At 34.4% G+C, this 27,295-nt stretch overlaps 1 protein-coding gene across 1 annotated transcript in view; it reads left to right on the plus strand.

Annotated features, from left to right (window-relative positions):
• The first annotated feature begins 2,999 nt into the window (after nucleotides 1–2,999).
• KCNH7 (potassium voltage-gated channel subfamily H member 7) overlaps nucleotides 3,000–27,295 on the plus strand; it is a 625,928-nt gene continuing 601,632 nt past the window's right edge. The window contains exons 1-2 of the mRNA XM_074215839.1: nucleotides 3,000–3,294; nucleotides 4,890–5,120. Of these exons, the coding sequence (XP_074071940.1) occupies nucleotides 3,219–3,294; nucleotides 4,890–5,120 (307 nt within the window). The 5' untranslated portion in view covers nucleotides 3,000–3,218. The remainder of the gene's footprint in view (nucleotides 3,295–4,889; nucleotides 5,121–27,295) is intronic.

Here is a 27,295-nt window from a genome sequence, read left to right on the forward strand (position 1 = left end):
ATAACCTACCTCAAACAATATTGGGAAATACCAATTTCACATACTGCAGTATATAGTGGTTGAGTTTTAACTGCTACCTTTAATTGCTCAGAGCAATATTATCAAGCTAACCTCGATATAACTTAGTGTTTTATTACCCTGCTTTCCTCTTGTCTATGGAGCTTTAATTACAATCTACACACAATATTTTGTCTGCCAGTATTCCTCCCAAGTTGTTAATCTCCTTTAAGATAGACACTGAGGAGTAGTGATGGGGTTGATTGGGTGGGGTATAAATGGGAAGTGTTTCAGGAACAGTAAGCATACGAGGCGGCTGATGTGTAAAGATCTCAATTCAGCTTGCCTGAGTTTGCAGTTCTATTGTCTATTGCTGGATTGAGGCAGCAATTACTAATAGCGGAGTCAGCACCAGCGTCACGGATAGCTCCACGGGTCCAGCACCTGGGGAAAGAACGCTTGCTTCTTTCCTAAGCAAGCTGCGGCTTAGCCCTTAAACCACTAACAGATTGGGGGGTTGGGGGGGAGACAGAGACAGAGACAGAAACAAAGAGACAGAGGGAGGGAGAGAATGAGAGAGGGAGAGAGAGAGAGAGAGACAGAGAGAGACAGAGAGAGAGAGACAGAGAGACAGAGAGACAGAGAGACAGAGAGAGACGGAGAGAGAGACAGAGACACAGAGAGAGAAATCTAGGGAGGAAGATTGGAGAGTGAAATGTCTTAAGAAAGGATAGGAGTAGAGACAAGGGAAAATAAGCTGTGAGTTGGGAGCATGGAAACCATATTCCAGGGAACCATATAAATTCAGGAAAGCTTAAGCCGTCAAAGGACAGCCTCTCTCCCCCTTCCAAGAAGTGTCTGTCATGTATTACTTCTATGCAAATTAAGTCTAAAGAAGCAAAAATCAGAACAAAACATCTCTAGGGAGTTAAGGAATTACTCGTGCATTTCCGATCACTTAATAATAGGTAGGAGACTAACAGAAATTCTTAGGATTTTTGTGTTTGACTTAGTTGGTTTGGTTCTCTGAAAAGTAAAAATAAAAAACTTCAACGGGCCTGTTTTCCAAACATTGTTTCATCTTTATTGATTGTCACACACACAATTCCCCATACCATTATAACTCTTTATCTCCTTCCTCACCTTACCCCTCCTTCTCCTTTTTTCACTTCAGAATTGAGTGTGTGACTTTGCAAAACTGGGAATGACACTAGAGACAGGCAAAATGAATAAAGAATAAAACTGGCTCCCCCAAAACTGTAACATACAAATATCAGTTTCTGCTGATGACTGCTGAACAGGCTTCTCTCCCTGCTAGAGGCAAGTGTTTATGTTGTTTGTTTTGATTTTGTGCTCCACTTCGCCAGGTTTTAGTGATAGTAGATTCTATTAAGAGAAAAGTAGCAAGGATAGAGGAAAAGACATGAGTTTCAATCAAAATAGATTGTGAGTAGGCTGAAGAGGGAAGAAAGGGTACAAGACAAAAATGGAAGGAGTTGTGATCTGGAATCATCAAAAGATCAAATCCTCCGTTGAGAGATGTGAGCAGATCTGATTTGCTAAATAATAGGGATAGTATGTCTCTTCATCAATAAATCACAACGCTGTTACCAAGTTTCCTTATGGGGGGGGGGGGGGAGTTTAGTCCAGAAAATCAAATAGGTTGGAGTACCTGTGGGCGTAAGAGGGAGAGAATGTAAAGGAAGAAACTCAGAACAGGAGAGTGAATCTGCCTTCTTGGACAGTGGGGTGGAGGTCGGTCAAAGTGGTCAAGGTAAACGTATCTCTGTTCTGTCTCTTTCTCCAGGTTTAGGGCGTAGAAGAAGTCAAGGAAATGAGAGGACATAAGCTTTATGTGCAGCAGACTAGGAATGGCCCTGAAAAAGCCACACCAAGGATAATTCTTGTGCTCCGCCCACCTTTTGTTCCTTCCCTCTTTCATTCTGCCTCACCCTTCCCAGGCTCCATCTCTGTTCTGGACCACAAGCTCTGGTGGTTTCTTGTCTTTTCCTAGTGTCCACAGAGACTAACACCTGAAGAAGTGCAACAAACCCGCGCATTTCAACTCCTTGGAGGCTCGAGCAGTGAAGCTGGGCATGCTCTGTAGCGGGGGGCAGTCTTTGCAAAGAGGAAGCCCTTGCAAGATACAGTGGCGCCGCGCCCGGAGTCAAGGCAGGGACAGGCAGTGGTGACAATACACACGCCAAAGAGCTTTACCACCACCACCCCCCAACAACGCACGTTTCTGCTCCCTAGGAATCCCTGCCATTCCCATGTTAAGCATTCTTTGGTAAAGAGGCTAACTGCTGAAACTCATCCCTTAAGTACCATCAGAGGCAAGGGATGTTCCTCCCTGGCTTACTTTCCCATCTTTTTATCACCTCTTTGAGTGTTTTCAGCAGTCACAGAGTGAGGAGCTAGGAGATGGGGCATCTAGCAAGTGACCCCGGGAGCCGGGACATTGTACTTCCTAATGTAGGGGTCTGTCACTGAGTTTGGGAGGTGTTTTGTCTGGTTTCCCCTAAACCACAGGAACTATCGGAGCTGTATGGTGGTGAAGCCCAGGATAAAGGGAGTTTATCTGCACGAGTGTAAGTGTGTGTGTGTATTGTGTTTGTGTGTGTGTGTGTGTGTGTGTGTGTGTGTGTGTGTGTGTGTATGTGTGTGTGTGTGTGTGCGCGCGCGCTTAGGTGGTGGGGGGTGGGACGTCAACCTCGCTGACTCTGGTCCCTTTGGCTCTTCCCCTTTATCAAAAACAGGCTGAAGTCGCCTATCTACTTAAACATCACCAGGGCTCGGGGAAACCGCCAGGTTAAGTCCATTTGCTCTGGGAAATTGGCAGTGTTTGGTAGTAAAGAAACAGATCGATTGCACTTGTGACTCCCTCCCTCCCTCCCTCCCTCCCCCTCAGCCACCCCGCCGCTTTCCCCCTCCCCCGCCTCCTGCCCTCCTTCCTTCTCCCCCACCCCCCTCCCCACAACCATCTCACCAAACGACAGTCCGGTGCGAGGTCCCCCTCAGGAAGGTGTGGGGAATGGATTTTGCTCCAGTGGGAAAAGCGTGAGTCTAGAAGCGGTGCTAATGGGAAGAGATTTCTGTGTTTCAAAAGAGGATGATTTGTCACAAAGAGAAGCTCGCTCAGTGGTCTGGGCTGTAGCGGTGTAGATCACTGGAGAACTCTTGTGTTCAGGGAGAGAAGTGATCCGAAGATCGGTGTAAACATGCCTGTTCGCAGAGGTCATGTGGCACCACAAAATACATTTTTGGGGACCATCATACGGAAATTTGAAGGGCAAAGTAAGTTCATTTGTTCTCTCTTCTCTCTCCCTCTCTTTCTGTTTTCATAGAAGTACTTTGTTTTAGCTGCCTCGTAAGATCTGTAAAGAACAACTCCTGGTTGTTTCAAGTTAGACTTGTGAAATCAAACCGAAAGCTTTGGGTGACAAGAGAGGATACCCTTTCTGGAATTAATTTTGATTTACATGTTAGATGATTGTCTCCATTATAAGAGGCAATTTGATCCCTCCTCTCCCCCTGCCCCATTCTCTGCCTGCTACTTCATGTCCTACTATTTCACTATCTTAAAGGGAACGTGTCTGTATAATATGGCTTTTTTATTTTTTGATATTGTTTTATTTTAAAGATTTACAAAAATCAGGGATGGAACAATATGCTGTGATTAAGTGAAATAATCTGAAGTATTTAAGTATTTAAACTTAAATATGTTTCAAAACTGGAATATGACAGTGATTTTTGCTTCTTAGTTTTCATATGGCTAAACTTTGCATTAAATCAATGCAAATATAGTCCTAGCAGGACATTCTGCATGATCAGGTTTCTGATCTAGATGCATTCTAATGCAAATTATTGACTTACCTGAAAGATTTCAGCTTTAAGCTCTGAATTTATCCTTGCATTTGTTTTTTTTAACTAGAAAATAAATTATATTAGGTAAAACCCACAACCACAGGAAATATAATGGTCTCATATGGGATTATAGAGTGGGCGATAGTCTCATGGTTACACAGTTGCACTAATTTTAAAACCTACACTTGCTAACTTATACTTGACACTTTTAAAAAACCACCATCTTAAGTACCCATTTAATAAATGCATTTAACTTGATATTGTATAAAGTTATGTAAGGAAGAAACTTGCACTCTGTATGAGATTGCTGCTGTGCATTTTGCCCAGGGATAAGGAATCTGATTCTGTGGGTTTTTTTTTTAAACTGAAATGTGTACATTATCATCCTTAACTTTTCATAAAAATACATCAAGCAAAAGAAAAGAAAAATATTAGTTGTGTTGTTTCTAGTCTATGTTTTAAAAGGTATTAATTTTTATTATTAAATACCAGAAATGTGATAATTGGTGCACTTTTAAAATATTTAAAGTATTTTTAAAAAATTTAATGTGATATGTGATAAGTTCAGGCAGAAAACTAAAGAAAAAATAGATATTATGTAAAAGTTTAGCAGGTTATCTAAGCATCAAGGTTTAAAAGAGAGAAAGTGATCTTCCAGTTAAAGGATATTGCACTATTTGGGTTTCAAAAGTATTTACCTTGAAATGAAGTAGTATCCCCAAAATATCATAGAATCAGCTGCTCCTCGCATGTGAGATTTTGGTTTCTAAGAGTTACAGGAGGTGAGAATTAGCTATCAGATTAAATTATTCTCATATAATTTGATGGAATGATTTTTCATTATCTTCATTAAATGACCCAAAAATGTTGCTTTCAAGTTTAAAGCTTTTGTAAAGTGTAGATTAGTTTCACTATGGAGTATTTTTTGCATTTCTGAAGATCTATTATGCAACAAATTGTTCCTGTTGTTTATGGGAGTTCTATGGAAGCTATTAAAAATATGCATCACTGTCTTTCTATAACAGATAAAAAATTCATCATTGCAAATGCCAGAGTGCAGAACTGTGCTATCATTTACTGCAATGATGGGTTCTGTGAAATGACTGGGTTCTCCAGGCCAGATGTCATGCAGAAACCATGCACCTGTGATTTCCTTCATGGGCCAGAGACCAAGAGGCATGATATTGCCCAAATTGCCCAGGCGTTACTTGGTTCAGAGGAAAGGAAAGTGGAGGTCACCTACTATCATAAAAATGGTAAAGTCTCTTTATTGAATATCCCTTAAATTTCATTATTTGTGTCCATTGAAATGGTTTCTTATGTGCATATGTGAAAAAAAAAAAACACATCCAGTATTCAAATTCCAACTGGATAAGTATAGGCAGACACTTTGACTGCAGCAAGATTGCTCCATCTTGTGTATGGTATTTAGACTTTTCAATCCAAGCTGACTGAATTAAAATCATATAAGTTATTTCATCTCATGTGGCAATTTACTGCATCTAAATCTTTTAGTTAATAGAGTAACCTAATGATCTGGTGGGAAATTGTTTTTCTGTTTGCTTTTTTTTTTTAGTAATCAAAGCTTATCTAATATTTTATAAGTACCATAGTCTCTACACTAGAAGAAAATATTTCAAAATTAAAATCTTCCCTGGAAACTATGTTTCTGAACTATAAACTATTTATAGCTAGCTATTTAAATTTCTTAGATTACTCAGCTGTATTTATTAATAAGTACTTCATTTTATCTTTGTTTCTTCATATCCAAAGTTGAGTAGTATATAAATAGGATATACTGAAACCTTTCCAGTCAATGTGCATTCAAAGAACACAGGCTATTCATTTATTGAAGTTTTGTTTTTAAATTGGAATTAGAAACATGGCACCATGGAAACTACTTTTTATATCTTACAACTAATGAAAATTTGAGTGGCTTTCAAACTGTAAGGTCATAGGTTAAATTCAAGGGCATACAGTTTTCAATCCTTGCTAGTGAAAGTCAATTGATATGAAATAGATATGCATACATATATGTTCCTTGATTAATAGATATTTAATAGAATAGTTACACATGTTCATGTAGGTATTGATATAGTCAAGTCAAATTATATTTTTTCAAACCACATACATTTAATAAAATTGACACTATGCTATATGTAAAGCTAATATAAGTTAATGCATATTCACATGACTTTATGATGATTCCACTGGAAGTCTTTGGGAGAGTGCTGTCTATTAAGATTATTACCAAATTGCTAAATGAAAAGTTTTAGAGCTGTTTGATGTGCTAATGTCTTCTATCATGCTATGTGACTCATTGTTTGGTATACAGTGGAGGAAAAAAATCAGATTAGAAAGTTTTCACTCTTCCCTCTAACTTCTTGTAATGTGAAAATTGAATGATGTAAAACTGTCATTAGATTTTCACTGATTTATGCTTTGACAACTTGTCAATCCATATCCACATTCGCATGGTATTCTTGAAAAATATCTAGTGAAGCTAGATGATTTTTGGCCAACAGTCAGTCCTTCTGTTGTATGATAGTTTCATTCTGATGGTTATTTTTGGGTCATGAAGTCTAAGAGTCATTGTTTTAAAAATGAATATGTTTATGTTTTTAATAAGTTGCTGCTGGCATTAAGAAACATGAGCTTTCTTGCATATATTAATTGGTAGACTATTGTTCCAACCATACAGGACCAAAACACCTGGATTAAAAAAAAATGGTAAATTCAGCAAATTACCCAAATGATCTGTCGACATGGTATTTGAATATCTGAAAGCATCTGGATTCTTAACTGTGGGTATTTTCTTTTCTTTTTTTTTCCCCTCTGAGGGTATTTTCTACCCTGTCCTTTCCCACTGCTTTCTTCCTGAATGTTTGGTGTCATATAGATGTAGGTGCTATTTCAATTGCTGCTGTAAAAGTTTATTCATACTAGTTATTCTCTTTAATTGTTTTTATTTTCCTTTCATCTATTGAATCAAGAAGGAAACTAGTCAGGAATTTCATATCCCCCCTGAATAGTGTCTATCTTAATAGCCTGCATTTCCTCAATTTACTTGTAACTAAATTTCAGACAGGAATGCACATATTATGGGTAGGGGAAGGGGGTGTAGCTGCCTTCTGTAATGTAGAATTTTTCCTTCAGTAAAAAAGCACCCAAATAAGATATTTTAAATGTAGCCACAAAGGTGGTTATTAAAATGCCTACAATGGGAATGTGGCTAATGTGGATGCATCCATGTGGGTGCTTTGTTTAACTATGTGGATTTAGCCTAGTGCATGCATGCCTCTCTGTGTGTTTATGTGCTGTGTTTTTAAAGAATGTGAGTCCTTAGAGTCCTTATTTCAGAATATGTGCACACATATAATTGTATAGAATGACAATTCTACTTCTGCTATTTTCCTTTTCCGTTTTAACTCAATTGTCAGTACTTAAAGAACTTTCTGTTTTAAGGAGAGACTTGCTATTTTGCCCATATTGACAGGTTAAGTGGAAAGAAAAGTAAATCTTGTAAATTTTTCCCTGAAGAATAAGTCTTTTCAATTACATAGCTTGAATGTATCAGGATAACCACTTTACTCCATACTGAACTATGGTGGTGAAGATACCAGTAGAGTGAAATATGCTCATTTGACTTGATATCTATGCCTTGAATGCTATAAGCTCACATTTTGGCTGCTAGTTAAGAAGCTTTGGGTGTGTTCTACAAAGTATATAAGTTTTATCCCCAAGATTCCCACAAAAATCAATGAGTACTCAGAAGCTCAATGGTTTTGAAAATACTTTGAAATTCTTTCCTCTTGTAGCTCTGCTAGCACACCATGGTTAATTCTTGACATTCTGTCATTTGACAGTAGGGTAGAAAACACATAGTTTTGCTTCCCTAATGATTCCTTAATTCTTTATTACTGAGGCTTATTTCCTTTAGTGTATTCAATCTATGTTTTCTTGATTTATTCTCCATTTGTTAGTTTCCAGTCATTTTCAGCTAAAAGCTAACATCTTAAGAAAAGCATTAGTGAGGTTAAGAAACCAAGTGAACAAATCACGTAAAGAAGGAAAAAAGTGTTATTGTCATGTTCAGTCAGAACAGGGGAACAAAATGATGGTAAAGGTTGTGCATGTGAACCATTATTTCTAAGAGCTTTTTTACAAAGTTGTCCATAGTCGTTAAAAGATACGCAAACTCAAATATGTATTGCATGAACTTCCTATTTACTCCAAAATCTATAAGTTTCTCCATTAAAATTAATCAAGAAAAAACAAATTCTAACCAAATCTCTCTTTGTGTGAATTTACTATCTTCAATTAGAATTGCTACTTATCAGAGTATCAATTTGTAAAACAACAAAAAACAAAAAAAACAAATAAAGCAAGTTATTTTCATCAGGAATATATGACAGCCCTTCCTTTGAGGATTTCATTTCACAGTTTAAATCATTATTGCATAAATCATTCTTGACAGCTGTGAAATATTGCTAGGGGTGATGAAGCTGTAAATCTTTTGACATAAAATTATAATTATGCTGGAAATCAGAGTGGATTTATATATTAATAGCATAATTCTGTGTGGTCAGTAGGAAAAAATCCCCAATTCTATGCCATTTGGAGAAAAGAAAATAGTTCTATTACAGACTGCCTAGTGGAGATTATGATGCTAATGTTGGTGGTTATAGTGATAATAATCCAATTAGAATGAATTGTTTTTGGTGATCATTTTTTTATATTAGTAGGAACCTCCAAATTTGGTACTTACTGATACAAATTTTGTGAAATAATAAAACTATATGTAAAGTAAATTTGAATTTCTACATGCCATAGAGTTCAATGAAGCAAATTACAACTGAGGCCTCTTAGAATTTCAGTGTACATATATTTTTCCCACTCAGCTATGGAATTTGGAAATAGGAGGAAATGTCTATTAAATAATTGCTAATATGAAAAGTAATAAAAAAAGAGCTGAACTCTTTCAGATATATTCAGATATACACATTTGAATGCACTTAAAATTTATAACCAATAGCAAATCCTTGCATGCTCAAAATAATTTTCTCTTAAAAAAAAGAAAAACAACAGCCAATGCCACTTGGAAATCAGGCTTTAGTAAAGAGATTATTTTTAAAAGTTAGGAATATAGTTCTTTCAATGAGAATGTAAAGGGGAACTTGCAACAAGTTGGAACTAGATGAATTTGATTTTCTCTTCGCTAAGCTAGAGTCAAACTTTGAAGACGTTAAAGGTCTTGGACTGAAAAAGTTCTTTCCTATTGTAGCCCTTGAACTAGTGAACTTAGAAGAGATGGTTGATTCTTAAAGATGACTTTTTTATGAGATTCGCAAATTTTGACAGTACGAGAGGAAAGAGAAAGGAGAACAAATATTCATTAAGCATCAGCTGTATGGTAGGAATTGTGCTATTATTTCATTTGATTGAAAATAAGTAAAGTTATCTCAGTTCACTGTTTTTTTGTTTCAAAGTACCAAATCTATTATTTGATGTGCTAGCTAAATACCAATGGCAATGACCTAGGCTATGAGGATTTAGTTTAAAATATCATTTGGGTTTTTTTCTGAATAGAGATCAAAATAAACTAACAGATATTGACTAACCCCTACTGGTACAAGTAGGTAAACTTGGCCGCATAGGATGGTGGAATTCACAAAGGTACGAGATATGGCTTCCATCTTGAAGAAACTTAAAGCCTACATAGTTGGTAGTTATATTTTAAAGGTGACAAATATTCCTTTATTTTCAAAATTTGGACAGTCTTAAAACATTGGCAGGTAAGAGTATTGTCTTTTGGTTGAAAAAAGTAATTTGAATTTGGAATCCTAATTCTGCCTAAGATTTTCTTCTCATTCTATCTCAATCTCCTCTTTGAAAAAATACGTGGTCATTAACCAAATAAGAAGCTGTTTTCTGAACTGATAGAATAAATACCCATAGTAATAGAGGATGAATGCAAGCACACATATAAATACACACACACATATCTATATGTAAAATCATGAAATATAGCTTGCCCCAGAAGCTCTAGTGAAGTTTTTATTAATATTTTATTTATATAATTGTTATTAATATTTAATATCAAACTCTGAATGGTTTAATAGTAACTTATCAAATGTTAAATTCACACTAAGACATTTGGAACACCCTAAATTTAAATACATGTATATTTGCAACAATTATATATTATAATAAATTTCATAATTTTATAATTTATGTATGTATTTGTATATATTTTCATAATCTTATAAAAATATGCCATGATAATTTATAAAAGTTATTTTATAAAAGGTAACTTATAAAATTTGTTTTATAAAATGTTTTTTAAATACTTTTTTTTTATAAAATGCTCTCCATATTCCTGGATGTTAAATCTAGTAGAGAACATACAATAAACATTATTTACATAATAATAATATTTAGACTTCAAAATAAATAAATCACAGAATAGAAATATTCTATCTAATTACACTTTTTAACATGTATGTTCAGATTATTCATATTATAGCCATTTTATAGTCAACCCCTGCTCTTTATATTATGGATCATAGGTAAGATTTAGGGATTTTATTATATTGAATATGCTTCACAAATATCCTTTATGAAACAAAACTCTTTCAGATCCTCTGTCTATAATTCAAAGTTTTCATTTTAGTATGGGCCCAAGTGAAGCCCAAAGAAAGATTCTTGGATGTAAATGATTTGTTCTTCATTCCTGCTCTACAATTGAAGTGGCCCTACTTCTGAATTCCCCTGGTGCTGCTCAAAAAATATTGACCTTGACTATTATTTTGTGAACTATTTTCTTACCCAAGGGATTTAAAAATAAGGTCACTTTAGGCCTATAGGTAAGGCTGAAATGGGTGGGACCCATTTCAATTTGACCTCTGAGATCTGTGCTATAAATAGCAATATATTAATAGCTAGATTCCCAGAGGAATTGAAGCCCAGGGAAAAAGTAATTTGAGGTGAGGCATAAGAAATGATTAGTAGGAAGTAATGATGAAAGGGGACAAACAATAAACAGAAAAGCATAGAAAAGGGGGGGGGAAAGGAGAGTTTTTCTGAAAAATTTTTCTTGTAAAATTGATAGTTTTATGAAGCTTAACAATAGATTTATAGTTTTATAATTCAATTCAGAAAACTTGTATTAAAGTGTTTATTGTGCACAGAAACCATTGCAATAAATTTTGAAGCTGCAAAAGCAAAGAGGTTTCAGTACCTGTCTTCAAGGTGCTTATATTCTGTTTAAATATCAAAATCCTTTTGTCCATATCATCCCATTTGTTCCTCACAACAATTTTTGCAGTCTTCTGGATGAATTAGCTAGTAAGATCCCTAAGAGTGGAAAAACTATTATTGTTTTATATCCCACTCCTTACCTTTAATAATTTTTTGTTAAATTGACCTGAATCTCCATTTTAAAGGTAAAGTAACATTCTCCCAGAGATGAAAAGACTACTAGATTGTGTAATAATTAGGACAAGAATTCCTGTCTTATAAATTACAATCTGAATCTCTTTACACAAAAGCACAATATCATTCTGCTAAAACAGAATTTTCTCCCTCAAATTTCAATGGCTATACTTCTTTTAAAAAAGCTTTGACCCTTTATGTCAATATAGAATGTAGATTCTATTTCATCATGTAGATTTTAACTTGCTCCAGCAATACCTCATGACAAGTTAGCAGCAGGTAACCCATTGATGACTTTAGCTTTTGCATTAAGTTCAATAAGCTATATTATTGAACTACTTACAACATGTATTATTCATCCCTTTTTCAGTATTAAATGAAATATTATCTCTCTAGCAGCTTCTATGGAGTCTTGGTTTCTATAAAGGGGTCATCAAACTATGGCCAGTATGTCAAACAGTTCCATGTTCAGCTGCCCTTTTACTTGTATGGCCAGTGAGCTAAGAAAAATTTTTATACTTTTAGATAAATTGTATTTAAATAATTTTGTTATAATAAATTATATTTTAAAATGCAAAAAACCATTGTTAGCTCATGGAATTATAGAAAACCAATCCCAAAATAACATGTTGGGGTCCCAGAATGCCTTTATGATGGAATAATAAAATAGCAAAATAGGTAGCATTAGTAATTTCTCTTGAAGCAAGTTTGATTTTTACCTTCCCCATTTGTCAATTGAAGTGAACTCATCCACTGAATATTAATCATTGAAATAAGACAATCCGTCATGTTAATTAGGAGAAATTCTGATTATTCTATTTAATAAAACAAATTACAAACCTATCTATTTGATAAAAACAACATTGGGATATGAAAATAATAGTGTTTTATAATGATTATTTCTATACATAAATTTGATATGAAATAGAAAATAAACTCCAGGAGGACAGAAAATATTTTTCTTTTTTAATTCTACTAAGTGTTCATTAAATGTTTGTTGAATTTTGTTGTCATGAGACTTAATACCATATACCTAAGGTATTGCTTTACTCATGTTGCTAAAAGTGATCAGTAAAAACTTCATATTAAATGAATTGCTTTAACTGGCTAAAATAATGCTAATATGTAATATCATGGAGTTAAATTGTTGAGTTTTGTGTACCTTGTAGAGTTTTTCAGGATGTTCTGCTCTGATGTTTCTCAGTCAGTTTCACTATGATTTCTACTTATTTTGCTTTAAAACTGCTTTTATTTTATTTAAAAGCAGTTTTTAAATGACAATTATACCTCAATCACTTTTATTTGTTCATAACAATAAATTAGTTTTATACAAGCTTATTTGCTTATTTTCTGTGATAGGTAACTAAGATTTACTTTTTTCATTGTTGATCCTGACAAATGGCAGAAAATTAATAATGTCTACAATACAAATTTCCTCACAATAATTATTTTTAAAATTTTTCAAACCTTCCCTCAAATAACTTTCCATATAGCACACTCCCTTCCAAACCTATGATCAAATGAAATTGGCTTTCTCTTTTGACTTCACTTAAACTTAAACATCTCCCCTCTCTATGCCTCTGTACTAGTCAGTACTAGAAGCCCTTCTTGATCCTTCCTCCTTGCCAACAATTGTAATTGTCCTTTCTTCTATAAATCTGGAATTTGCTTTCGTCTTTGTATTTATATTATTGTTATTTAACATGTTAACTGAAATATGGTATACACTTCATAAATGTGCATTGATTATTAGCTATATTTTAATGGTGAGAATCTAATGCTCAGAAAAGGTGAGTTGGCCACTGAGCAAAAAATTAGCAAAGAGGAAAGGAGAGACTTAAACCCAGATCATTTCATTCCAAGTCTATTGCCCTTTTCATTACCCCATAATTTTTTTTTCGGTTTTTGCAAGGCAAATGGGGTTAAGTGGTTTGCCCAAGGCCACACAGCTAGGTAATTATTAAGTGTCTGAGATTGGATTTGAACCTAGGTACTCCTGACTCCAGGGCCGTTGCTCTATCCATTGTACCACCTAGCCATCCCTACCCCATACATTTTTAATTAGACTCAACCTCAGTGTTTTTTAAATAATACAATTCAATGCAATTGTATTACTCTTCATTTATTTTCAAATGATCAAGTATAGTAAATTATGATATTATTAACTTCCAAACAGTAAAAAACTATATCAGGAAAAAGAGATTTTTCAGAATTTTTGGTATGAGATGCACTTAAATTATCCCTCAAACAATAAATAAATAAACTGGAAGAACAATAAACAGATGAAAACTCAAAAATATATGCTAAGATTCCTTTAACAAATACCTTTTTCCATTGATGATAGAGCCACCACATATGTATGCTACACCAAAGTCCATGATAGTCTACATGAGAAAGTAGATATATCACTAAGGAAATTAAAGTCAGGAAGAGCAATTGAAGAAGAATAAATTTATGCAGAGGGAAATTATGCTGGTGATGACACTGTTTTGAAATCACTGAAGATCAGTTTTTAAGATGCCTGCAAGAAAAGAAGATACCAAATAATTGAGGGGAAAATAGATGAGATTAAGATGAAAGTAATAGAAATGACATAACTACTGATCCAAATGTCTTTCTCTTGTCTACACAATCTTAATGCGAATAATTCATTCATAAAAGGGTTTCAGCTTTGTTAAAAATGTGAGAAGACAGCCTTTCACAGCAGACCACATCTTTAGTTGCACAATTTACTGGGTGTGCCAGAAGTACATGATTCCACTGTTTATAATTGATTGATGGTTAAACATATGTATTATTCAAGAGAACAAAATTTACCCTTAAAGGGCATCTCCAACTATAAACCACGATCATCCAATTCTCCTAAACAGATGGAATAACAGAAATGACTATCAAGTGAGTCATAATGTAGAGAGATAAGATGCCCACCAAATGTATCTGCCTTGTCATAGAAGGTTTTAAGCAGAGACTTTAAATGAAATAGGTACTCCTTATGTACTTTTGTTTATGAATTGCATTATATTAAGCACTGAAATACTACAAAATTCCTAAACAAGATCCACAACTGTTCAGAAAAAATTAACCAATTTGAAATTTACAAAAAAGTAAAATAAGTGAACAAATCATACCTATTGGACAGATTCTGTTATTCAATTGGTTAGTAGCTCATTGATTTGATCCATCAATTCTTATGTCCTGAAATATCATAAATAATCAGTATAAACTAGACCCAAAATTAAGTAGGAGCAAGATGATGAGCTGGATTATATTTGAGAAATTATACAGCAACTTTCAATGACCTCCAAGTTTCTTCCTGTAACAAATTGTATATGTATGGCTACATGTCCACATCCACATATACATGCATGCACATAGGTATATGTTCATATACATAAACACACATGTGCATATATGTATATATTTATATGCAGTTCTGCATTGGCATAAACACCTATTTTTGTGCCCATACATAGACACATGAGTGTGTATATCTGAGAACATCCCAAAAGGAGTCAGGCAGAACCAGACTTGAGCAACAAATCTCTAAATGTGTGTGTTTATGGATAGCCTATTTATAAAATATATAAAATGTGTGTGGTATATATCTTTGTGCATGTGCATTATATACATATATATACACATACATATATGTATACATGGTATTCTTCCAGTCATGTTCTATGTCTTTGAACAATAGATTAACACACATTCTGAAAAATCAGATTTATAGGTGTCCAAAGTGCAATAGGTATACATGTGTTGAGCATGCTTAATTTACTGAAATTTGTTTGTGATGAAATTCATGAAAAAAAACAGTTTAGGGCAACTAGGTGGCACAGTGGAGCATCAGCCCTGGAGTCAGGAGGGCTTGAGTTCAAATCCGACCTCAAAGACTTAAAAATTAAATAGCTGTGTCACTTAACTCCATTGACTTGTTTTAAAAAAAGAAAGCAGTTTAGACTGTTCTGACTTTCTTCATATCCCCTACATTTATCTCAGTTTCAAATGCTTGGTAAGTACCGGTTAAATGCTTTTTGACTGAATGAATGCAAAATGAGGTGGGTTGGTATATAATAGGAGAGGGATATAGCAAATAGATAATTTACATGCTACACATATGAATACAATGTTGAAGTGAGACGGGAAAATCACATAGCACATTATGTTTGCCCACTGGATAGTATTTATGTGGGGACACAAAGAAGTGTGCACAGAATAAGCTATAGAATGCATTATGTTATATACTATTAGAGAAAATGCCCACACTGATGAGCTCATAATTCCATTGAAGGACATCTGTTTTTAGAATAAATTGGACTAGTTTTATCTTGATAAAAATGATAACTCTTAAAAAAATTCTACTGGCAACCTGCAAGATATTTTTTCAATCACTTGATTTCTCATATCTCTGCTGGAAATGTTAATAAATGTTGAAATGGATAAAGAACATGCAAAATAAAAAAAATATAAAGTTTGAAAAATCATCTATGGTATATAATCAGCCTCTGAATCATCAGGAATTGGCAATAGAGTATTTTCTTATATTTCCCCCAAACAAAGAAATCTTCAAATGCATTGCAAGATAAAAAAAAAATAGTATAAGAGAGGAAAATAAACATAGCTCTCCACCTTCTAATTCAAGGCCCCCAAACAACTAATATCTTGGAATTATTGTCTTGCTTCTATTCCTTAATCAAATATCAATGGTGAGGCTTACTGATATGATTCTGAGACTAAAGAAATTCCTTGCGAAAAAGATTTGTAAAGTTTATTTAACTTTTTGAAAAATTGTTTGCAAATTCAAATTAATCTTTTAGTTGGTTAAAAAATATATCAGGTGGCAAATATACCTATATATGAGAGGTAAAGTTGGGTTGTGAAAATAGACTTTATGTTCTGATAACTTTAGGTTCTACTTTTTACACATAGTGTCTTTCTGACTCTATGAAAGTGTTTTAATCTCACAGTACACCACCCCCAGAGAGTTCTCCAAGAGGAGTCTTTGTAGGCTAGTTGTAAATCTATATTGATAAAAAAAAAAGTTTCCTTACTTGAAATGAATGTCTCTCTCTATCTCTGTCTGTCTCTGTCTTTGTCTCTGTCTTTCTCTCTCTCTCTCTCTCTCTCTCTCTCTCTCTCTCTCTCTCTCTCTCTCTCTCTCTTTCTATGTCTCTCTCTATGTCTTTCTCTATGTCTCTCAATCCTAGGATTCTTTACCTATACTGTAAGCAGTCTTTCGGGGAACAGAATACACACCATCAGCTGCATGGCCTTGGAATTACAATACAAACTTTGATAATACTTATATTATCTACTTCATTGTAGTTTTTTTAGAAATACATTTTGTAAAATTATGCAATATACTATAAATGTAAACTATTATTTTTATTGCCATAAAGGGACAATGTTAGAGGTACTGAGCAAAGTCTACTAGTTTTTAGACTTGCCTAGCCTTTCTGAAAATCCTTAATATACGAAAAGATAGAATCAGAGACTTCATACTAGTTCCTTGAAACTCCTAAATATTCTGACAGTGTCCCTTATTCTTGGTCCCCTTATTCTTGGACACTACTTCATTTGTACTGGAACCTGACCCATACAAAATACTTATACTAATCTGGACTCAGTTTTTATCTCAGAACTATAGTTACCTCCTGCCACTGTCTAGCAACACCAGAACATCCATTTAGGCCAAAGAAAATCCTTCCAAAAATCCCAATATGTTTAGAAAACATAAAAAGCACATGTAAAGAGCAGATTGCCTAGTTTTATTCTTTTGGAGAACTCTCACTCCTGGGAGGTTGCAGGCTTTCTGGACCTGGCCCATTTTGACCCAAGTCCAAAACTGATTTTGGATGCTCCAGAGGCACCCAATTTGGCTGAATGAATACCCCACCTCCAGCATTTTAGGCAAGCTGTTGCTAACAGGATTTCCTGTTAAATAGTCTACACTGGAAGAAATAAGGATAATTATTTCACAACTATTACCCATCTTTTCCGAGTGAGTAGAAATCCTTTAATTTTTATCTTTTTGTTCTTTTAAGACCTTGCCTGAGATTCTTAGGATGTTCAAATGATGTCATACTGTTTACATAAACTGTGATATGATTTATCACTAAAGGGAGCAGAAAGAAAGACTAAGGGAACATTTTTTATTCAGTTACCTTTATATTAAATATTTTAATTTTTGAACCTCTTCCTATAAAAAATAATAAATAATGTCTTTTGTTAGGACAGTATATATGAAAGATACACATTCTTTATACATTGTAAATGTTATCAAAAGATCAGACATATTCTCTTTCAAGGTTGGGAAAAGGATGTAGGTAACATAAACTCAATATAATGTTATTTAGACCCAAACTTACCATAAGATGATTCTATAAAATAACTGCAAGGAAAAATAATCTTCCAACTATCCTTTCCCTCACTTAAGCAGAGATGTGTGTAGCTCAGGTAATCTGATCTTTCTCTCTGTGACTCAATTTTCAAGTTTTTTTCCTTAGGTGTTCTTTGGTAATGAATGTCACGTAACCAAAGTTCCACAGGATTTATGAATTTCTAGGATTAGCTTCCAGAGTTGAAGATCTAAACAAAGCTATCCCTAACTTCAATTGTTTTTCTACATTGTTGCATCCCAGACTGGAAGGGCTTATTTCTCCATGGTTCATATTTCCAATATGAGTGGACCCCTTCCTAAAATTTTGGAGAACTTTATATGCATACATATATATATATATATACATATATTATATATATATTATATATGTGTATATATATATATATACATATACACCTATATATATACACTTTATATACCAATATACCCTCATTGGAGAACTTTTATACCTATAAGAATTCAATGTTTTAAATATATTCTCAACAATAGAAGTATGGTATGAATTACAGAATTTTCCATTTTATTTACTGGATAATTAGAAAATATCAAATTCTTCAATGAAACATTACCTAGCTTCTGATCCCCAGTTCCACCATTTTAAGGAATTTACAAGAAAGGTTCTTTATTAATTAGCCCATATTCTTCATATATTTATATTCTAAGCATATTATTGTATCTTCCTGATTTTTTCTTCAATAATTTCATTGCTAGTCCTTTGTGCTTGAAGACCATGAAGGGAGGTGATGCCAGGACATGTATGTAAATTGGTTTTAAGTGACAGGATGCTATGTTAAGTCACCATCCTCACTTTCTCCTCCAGAACCATCTGAGTCCAGTGGCCAGAGATGATTGAGAATGATTGGAAAAGGCCCTGGATGTGAGGCAATCAGGGTTAAGTGACCTGCCCAAGGTCAAAAAGCTAGTAAGTAGCAAGTGTCTGAGTCTGGAATTGAACTTGTATCCTCCTGATTCTGGGTCAGTGCTCTATCTGCTGTGCCTCCTAGTTGTCCATATTCCTCTGTAATGTAAAATAAAACAGCATCTCAAATGGCTTTGCTAAAACTTCAGCAGTTAGTAGGAAATATGAAAAGAACAATCAATGGTCCTTTTTAATATGGCACTCAAAAAACTATCACAAAATCCTTTTTGTATTTCAGGAAAGTACAATAAGGCTTTTTGCTTGTAGTCAGAAAATTTGGGACTATTTTTTAATGTAAAGATTGAAAATGAAATTGTATCATTTTATTCTTTTAGCTTCAGGATGACATACATACAATAACATATAAAAACATAGAATGCCAACATTATGTGTCTGTCATCTAATAGTCATTTCAACTGAAATTACATATGACTAAAAGAGCTACATAGATTGTAGAAGATAGCATTATCTCAAGTTTTGGCTGCATGACAAAAAATATCATCAAATGACATAGAGGCCACAAAAGACCAAATAAATTTTCTTAAAATCATGCTAAAGTTGGACCTATGATCTATATATATATTCTCTTCCTAGAGAATCTTTGCTATAATAAAAATAAGATCCAATATCTTTGCCCTTTTTATTCTTCATTTATTCTTTTTTAAATTGTCAAATATTTATTTTTCTCTTTCCTTACAGAAAATAAAAATAAAATATACAACCAATGTAGTAAATAATTGTAGTCAAGCAAAACAAGTTCCAACTTTGACTATATCCAAAAATGTCTCTCAATTTGCATATTAATTGATCACTTCTCTGTTAATTGGTGATCAGGCTTCATCATCATCATCATCATCAGTCTTCTAATATCATTTTATTTATTCTTTTTTAGAGGAATAGAATGTATTTGGGAAGGAAGGTGGCATCTCTTTAATAGAAATGAATATTTCCTTTATCAGAGGCTATACATTTATGAGAATGAACTTACTTTCTCTTTTGGAACTGAAATTTTTGTTTTTTGAGAAACCAAAAGTTTTCCTCAGAAGGCAAGAGGGAACCAGGGTCATTTTCCTGCAGAATGGACATATCTGAATAGCAACTGGAACACTGGTACAATTCCAATTTCCAGATGTTGATGGTTCTTGTGGCAATCAGGATGGTGAACCTGACACGTTGGAAGGCTGTCAGTACTGGCCAGAAAATTCTTTCTTGTGAAAGGTTGGTACTGCTCCTTGAATTCCATGTTTTCTTGGATTTCTGTGTTTCTTGTTTGTGGAGCCTTTAGCTGAAGGGCAGGATCGGCTTGGTTGGTGTCACTCCAGCCCAAGGGAAAGTGTGATATGAGTTCTGCCTATTAAGGTTTTTTTCTGGAGGCTGAGCCAGTGAAGAAAGTGTTTTATCTTTTCCTTAAAGCTGTTTTCTGAAGGGGGTTTACTCTGGGAAGAATAAATTACTCTGTCTGAGACCTGCACAGGTGTTGCTCTTTGGGTCACTGCTATGGGATTTTTAGGGCCCCTGGATTGAGAGAGTTTAGGGTCCCTTGTTAAAGGAAATGAGTCTTCAACTTTCATTGGCTGCCATCATAGTCATCCCTCTCAGTCTCCCCCCGCCCCCCGGCACTCCAGAAATTGCTCCTGAATTCTCAACTTTGAGAAAAGATTGGGAAAGCTTCTGGAGTGGACCAGTCTGATAATGGTCCCAGTTCCCTGAATGTGGGATTCTATGCATGCTGCTCATAGGAGACATTGTTGGTCTTCTGGACTTGAGGCCATTGCTCCTTTTAAGAGAAGAGGTTCTCTACCCTGCATCCCCACCCTGATCTCCTCTGGAGCTTTCTACTTTGCGTGGGATTGAGCAATCCCAGGGAGTCTGTGGCTCTATATTCCAGTACTCTCCTTGGCCTGGGCTGTTCTGTTCTGCTTCCATTTGAACACACAGCTCTTTACATATGTATACTGTATATATGCAAAAATCACTTAAAGATGTTAAGGATTAGACTTTCTGAGATGGGTTAAATGCTGTTCTTTCTGGAAGCAAATAATTAGATAATAATGGTTTTCAGTTCTCATTCAGTCCTGTGACTTGAGGATGTCATTTAAAGCACACATACACACAAACACAACAAAATATCTGTACGTATACATTTATAAGTAGAAATCGTCCCTATATGTAAATTAAAATATATGATCATTTCTGGACTTAAAGAGGTACTTAGATGACTTGGATTTTTTGTTTCCCTGACCTGACTCTATTGATTAAAGACCACTTGCTAGACAGGAGCTAGATTCTTTAGTACCCCAGGAATCATACAGTGCTTTCTTAACTTCAGTTAGACTCCTCATGCCAATTTCAAAGCATATCACTTCTTTGGTCATGTACTTTAAGGATTTTCTTGATTTAAGAATTTCCCCTAGTTTGGTCATTAAGAGGAAAGATGGAGACTACCTTTTCTTTTTCTTTTTTCTTTTTTTTAGGTTTTTGCAAGGCAATGGGGTTAAGTGGCTTGCCCAAGGCCACACAGCTAGGTAATTCTTTCTGAGGTCAGATTTGAACTCAGGTACTCTTGACTCCAAGGGTCCATGCTCTATCTACTGCTCCACCTAGACAATCCTGACTATTTTTTCAATAGTCCAAGAAGTTATTAGTACCCTAGTAAGAATGTGTAGTCAGAGGACATCAGGATGGTTGTAAGGTCTATGTCTCTAAAATAACTGAATGGGGTTTAAAGACATAAAATGGAGAGGACCAACTTCTCAAACAATAACAACAAAAATAGCTACAGTCTCCCTTTTCACTCATGAAAGGAGGAGCAACGTTTTGAGAGGAAGTGTTTGGTTTTTGTAACTTTGACCCAGCTTTATTTATAATAGCCCTTTCTTTGGTCAAAGAGATCTTCTTTTCCAGACCCTCAGAGGACTATTAACTACTTGTTCTGTGCCACAGTTGTCAATCAGACAAAATGGATACATTTAATGTTACTAAGAGTGAGTCTTCTAGCCAAAAATAGGTCTAGAAGGACAAAATAATCTTAGCAGTACTATATACTAGCAGGACAACAGAAGTGATTATGAACAAGAATTCTCATTTTTACTTAAATTCAGGATATCCCTTGCACCCAAGAAAATTTTTCTCAAGAGAATACTATCTTAATCTAATAGTTATTGACAAACCATGACAGACCAAACATAGCAAAGTATGTAATTCTGAGAGGCAACTATTATTTAAAAAAAAAAAACAAAACTTTTATCTTCCTTGACCCTCTGTTATGGGACTATGCTTGAAATCGGCTTCCTCTTCATCTGTGTGGTTGAATAGTTTGCAAGAGAATATCACCTGGAGAAATACCCAAAGTCATTGACTCTTATTGAAAACTCTTAAATCCTACTTATAATCAGGAAGCAGTGTTACAGTGATGAGCAGGTCATCTTATCAAAATTATGTTAATATAACAGATGCTTTTCATCCAGTAGCCACATGAAGTGATGGAAGGAACCTGAGAGAGTAGAGAATTGAGAGTAGACATATCTAGATTTCATTAATGGTTCTGCCTTTGGTGAGTCATGGCTTTAAATTAGCTATATGACTCTAGGCAAGTAACTTCACCTTTCACAATACTTAACACACAGCAGCTGATCCTTAAATGTCTATTAAATTGAATTGGTTTTTTCTATTTGTACATTGATAAGTTTCTGTCTGTAGACTGATAGGTTTCTAGCTGTACATTGATAGGCAATTCTATCATAACATCTAGTTTCAGCAGTGTGTAGTGATTTGATTATAATATTTGCATTCAGCAGGAGCTCTGGGGAATATTCAAGAAATTAAACAATCAAATCAGTCATGAATATCATGTAGGCATTTTTGATCAATCCCTAAACCATTTTGTGACTCAATTTATTCATTGATAATACTGGAGTTCTGAGTTTTTGTCCAATACCCACTTTATAGGGATAATGTGTTGAAGAAATACACTTGAAAATGAGTCTGTTTGTTAATTATTATTCTCAAAATAACTGCACAGGAACCATCTAGTATTGTTGTCAATGATGGATGATAGGTTAGAAAAGAATGTCTCTGAACATTGATGTTAGTAAATGAAGAGTCAAAAATGAACTTTTTTCTGAAAATTTTAAAATTAAACTGTCTATGAAGATCTCACTCTATTTCTGTGACTCCAACAAAATGCTTTACAATTTACTTCTTTCCTCTACTCTCCTTTCCACATTCATTTATTTTAAAGGGAAATAAGTTTTACTGCTTTGTTTTTTTTTCTTGTTATGTCATAAGTCATTTTCAAATATCCCCATCCTTAATAAAACTTCCCTTGCAACAAAGAAAAACAACTAAATCAAACAAAGCAATAGTGACTGTATCTGACAGTAAATGTGGTTCCACAATACAGATCTCTGTTCTGAGAAGACATGCTTCCTCATCTCTTCTCCAAAGCCGGAGGTAGGTCATCAAAAATAGTCAATATATGGTTTCCTATCTGCATTTTTCAGGTCTACATGTAAAAATATTTTAGGGACTAGTTTTATGTTCCAGTATTCTAAAAACATAAAAAGACAATTTTCAAAATGCTGTATTAAAAAACTCATGTCCATATAATGCCCTTCCTTAACATGAGTATATTTTTTCAAAATTAAAATTCTCCAAGTTACTAAAACAAAGTATAACATTTGAATTTTCTTGTGTTTAATGACTATTCGGGTTAAAAAATTTTTATCAAAGATAAAAAAGTAATTAAATTAAAGATATTTATTTGGGGAATGATTTTGGATCTCGATACCTGTGATTTAGAGCCTATAGTGAGCTAAAAACAGAATGTTCTTTAAAAGTTTGAGTGCAACCATATGCTGACTTTCCAAACAATAATCAGTTTTTACACACGAGCTACACAGCATTGGTGGCTAAAATGTGTAATTTGTAAACAAAAGCAATATTCTGGAGTCTGGAGAAAGTGAGTTGGGCTTGTTCTAAAATGTGAAACATATCTCCTGACCCCTTGAAAAAAAAACAAAAAATGAATTCAACTATAAATATCATTTCTAAGGTTTTCAGTAAAGGGAATTAACCTTTCCCTCTTTGTGGCCTTACATTGAATCATGAATATAATACTGAATGAAAGGTAGAAAGATTGAATTCTTTGATGAATACTCACAGTCATTTATAGGATATCTTAGAAAAGCAAGATTGATTTCTAGTTCTTTTCTGACATTTTTTAGTTGTTTTTCTCCATGCTCTCTTTCACTTCTTACTCTGCCTCTAATATGTAGTAACTTCCATGACCCATACAAATTTTTTTTCTTAGAGGAAAATTTTGCAGGAGGACTGATTCAAGAAAAAAATCTGGGACAAACTAGTTAAAAATACAATGCCAAGTTAGAATAAAACATTAATAAAAGAAAATTATTAAAGAGAAGATTTTAATAAAATAATATTTAAATCTAAAAGACTGAATAAGAGAAATAAAATTTGAGAAAATTCAAAAGTAAAAGAGGAGAAAATATCTTTTTAGGAGGAAAGGGTTAAATGAAAACATAGCACTGTCATATTATCTGAATCTCTATTTCTATTCCTAACTGAAAAAAATATCTTTTCTGTGAAAATTTGGTTTGTAAATTTAGTAGGTACAGTGCCAACTCTTCAAAATGGTAACTGTTAATTATAGTAATTGGAATTTGATATTTTCTCTACAACACCCAGAACTAACTATTCTTTAAAAATTGACCCCCTTTTATTATTTGAAGTCTTTGCCCACTATGAAACTGCTGTCAGTTTGGAAAGTCATGGGCTGTATCATTCTTCCTCAGCAGTCTACTCTCTATTTGCAAGCTATTTAGTAATAACTCTCATTTATATAGCATTTTAAGATATTCAAAGTATGTCACACATTAACTCAACTGATCTTCATAACAATCTTATAATCTAGGTATTAGGATTACCCTCCTTTTACAGTAGGGAAAGATGAAACACAGAGATGAAGGAATTTTCCCGGAGTCACATAGCTAGCAATTATCTAAGGTAAGAATCAAACTCAGATCTTCTTGACTCCATTTCTAGCATTTGATCCACTATGCTATCTAGATGTAGATAGATAGCAAATTAAATTAAATGGGTACAGGTTGATAGGGAGAATTGGATTGTTCCATGTGCTTGATAATTTGTCTTAGCAATTTCTTCCTCCATAGTTATCTGCCCTCTCTCTTTTTTCTCAGAATTACCTCTCTAGTTCATGTCTTTACCAGGCTTTTTCCTGGACCCTTCAAACAGCCAGATTGGTTTCTAAGTCTCTTATCTTTTCTTTTACAATTCAGTTCTCTATATAGTTACTAAAATAAAATTCCCAAAGCACAAATCTGACCATATCTCTGCTAGATAATATTTAGTGACTCCCAGTTATTCTTGGGGGAAAATGCTGACTCTTCTGATTATTATTTAAAGCCTTTTATAATCTGACTCCAACCTATCTTTCATTAATATTTAACATTACTCCCTTTATTGCACTCCATGTTCTAGCCCAACTTTTCTCTTTGCACTTCTCTAAACTCATCATTTTATCACCACTACCCATGGGTGCTCTGTTGTTGTTCTTACTTGGAATTTATTCTGTCTCTTGGTTGTTCTCTTTCTCTCCTCAAATGTATTCTTAGAATCTTTAATTTCTTAGAATCCTTAGTATTCTCCAAGACTCAGATCAGGTGCTACTTCCTAAAGGAAGCCTCCCCTAATCACTATACTTCATTTTCCATTTTTTAAAATGTGTGTTAAACATTGAATGTAAGGTCCTTGAGGGCCAGATTTGTTTGAAATTTTAGTTCTTGAATCTTTAGTAACTAGCATAATGCCTTCTAACATCATTTGTTCTTGGTAAATATTAGTTGAATTTAATTTGTTGTCCATGTTGTAGTTATTAGTGACCCCATGGTAGAGTTTCATTTGGTCTCCTCTATACCTAAGACCTTGGAAATCTTGCAGCAAACCTTGTCACACAAGATGAATCCAGAGATACATACAGCATAGGGAAGCATCAAGGCATCTAAAGAACATGGAAGCAATAACTATCAATTGAAAATGGATACAATTTTTTCACATTGTTATTAGAAGCCCTAAAGCATATGTTGTTCTGCTCCTTGGTGCTGTGGGTTGCATTGTATTCATGAATGGATATTGAATTCTGTATACTTACCCTTGAGAGTTTGTTGGGGGAGATATGTTCCAAAAGAACTAAAACTTGGATACCCTAGTACTAAAATTTAGAATAAACTTAGGTAGGCAGTGAATGGCAAGGCCAGAAAGGGGGTCATTCACCACTATGTTTAGGGCAAGAAGAACCTCAGAGAAGGGACTGTTAACCTTAACTTATTCTGGCTGCTGAATTTATTCTTAGTATTCAAGTATTGATTGCAAACTGCAGAGTGTCCAGTAGAGGAGAACTAGTATTTGAGAGGCCTAGAGTTTCTTCCAATTAAGGTTCAATTGAAGAAATATGAAACTGATTAGCCTGGAGAAGAGAAAATTTGTGGAGAGGAGTAGTGGTGATGGTATATGATAGCTCTCTTCAAGGTTTTGAAAGACATTTCTGTGAAAAATGGTTTAAACTAATTTTGCTTGATCCCTGAGTTTGGAACTAGAAATTTTGAATGGATGCTACACAGATGCAAATTTTCAGCATCATATTAGGTAAATATTTCCAACAAACAGGATTGTCTAAATTAAATAGACTGGACTCTCCATTCCTTGGAGTCCTTAAACAAAGGTTAGATAACCACTTAATAGATATATAGAGAGGTTCCCATTTGGGTGTGAACTAACTTGATGAATACCCAAATCCCTTTCAAATCTGAGATCCAATATTTAAAGCAAATAAACAATTAGAAATAACAGATCCTCAAAGGCACACTTCTATATCATACAAAGCTTTCACTGAACTCATGGGATATCTGTAGACATTCATTATGCCCCAAACTGGACTTATTGTCTCTCACCAAAACCTTTTCCTTCTTCCCTAGCTTTCCCATTACTTTGAAGGTACCACTATCTTCTCACTAACCTAGATTCAAAACCTGGATATCATTTTCACTCTCTCTCATCTCCTTCAAAATCCAAACATTAGTCAATTCCTGCCATTTCGAGTTTTGTGCCATCTTCTTGTTTCTGCACCCTTCTCTCTCCCCTAATACTGGGACCACTCTGGAGCAGGCCTTTTATAACCTGCTGTCTGGACTAATGGGTGTGGTTGCTCTGCTGTAGATCTCCCATCTCTCTAATCCACCCTCTTTTCCATTGTCAAAGTGATTTGCTTAAAATGCAGATCCAACCTTTTCACTTCCCTAATTAAATCATCTTCATCAGTGACCTATTAGCATGAAGACCAAATATAAACTCCTGTATTTAACTTTCAATGCATTTGTAATCAGGCCCTCCCCTCCTTTTCCAGTCTTCTTACACCTTATTCTTCCCTCTTTGATATCAAGTTTATTGTTATTCCTTTCACTTGAAGCTTCATCTCCCAACTCCAATCTTTTCCACTGATTGTCCTCTATGCATTTTCTCCCTCCCCTTGTTTCTTTCAAGATTCATCTAAAGCTCTATCTTCAGCAAGAATCTTTTCTCAGTCTTCCTTAAACTTATTGCTTTCCCTCTGAAATTCCTACTAGTTTGTCTCATACATATCT

This window comes from Macrotis lagotis, chromosome 1, assembly GCF_037893015.1.
Source record: "Macrotis lagotis isolate mMagLag1 chromosome 1, bilby.v1.9.chrom.fasta, whole genome shotgun sequence".
NCBI lineage: Eukaryota > Metazoa > Chordata > Mammalia > Peramelemorphia > Peramelidae > Macrotis > Macrotis lagotis.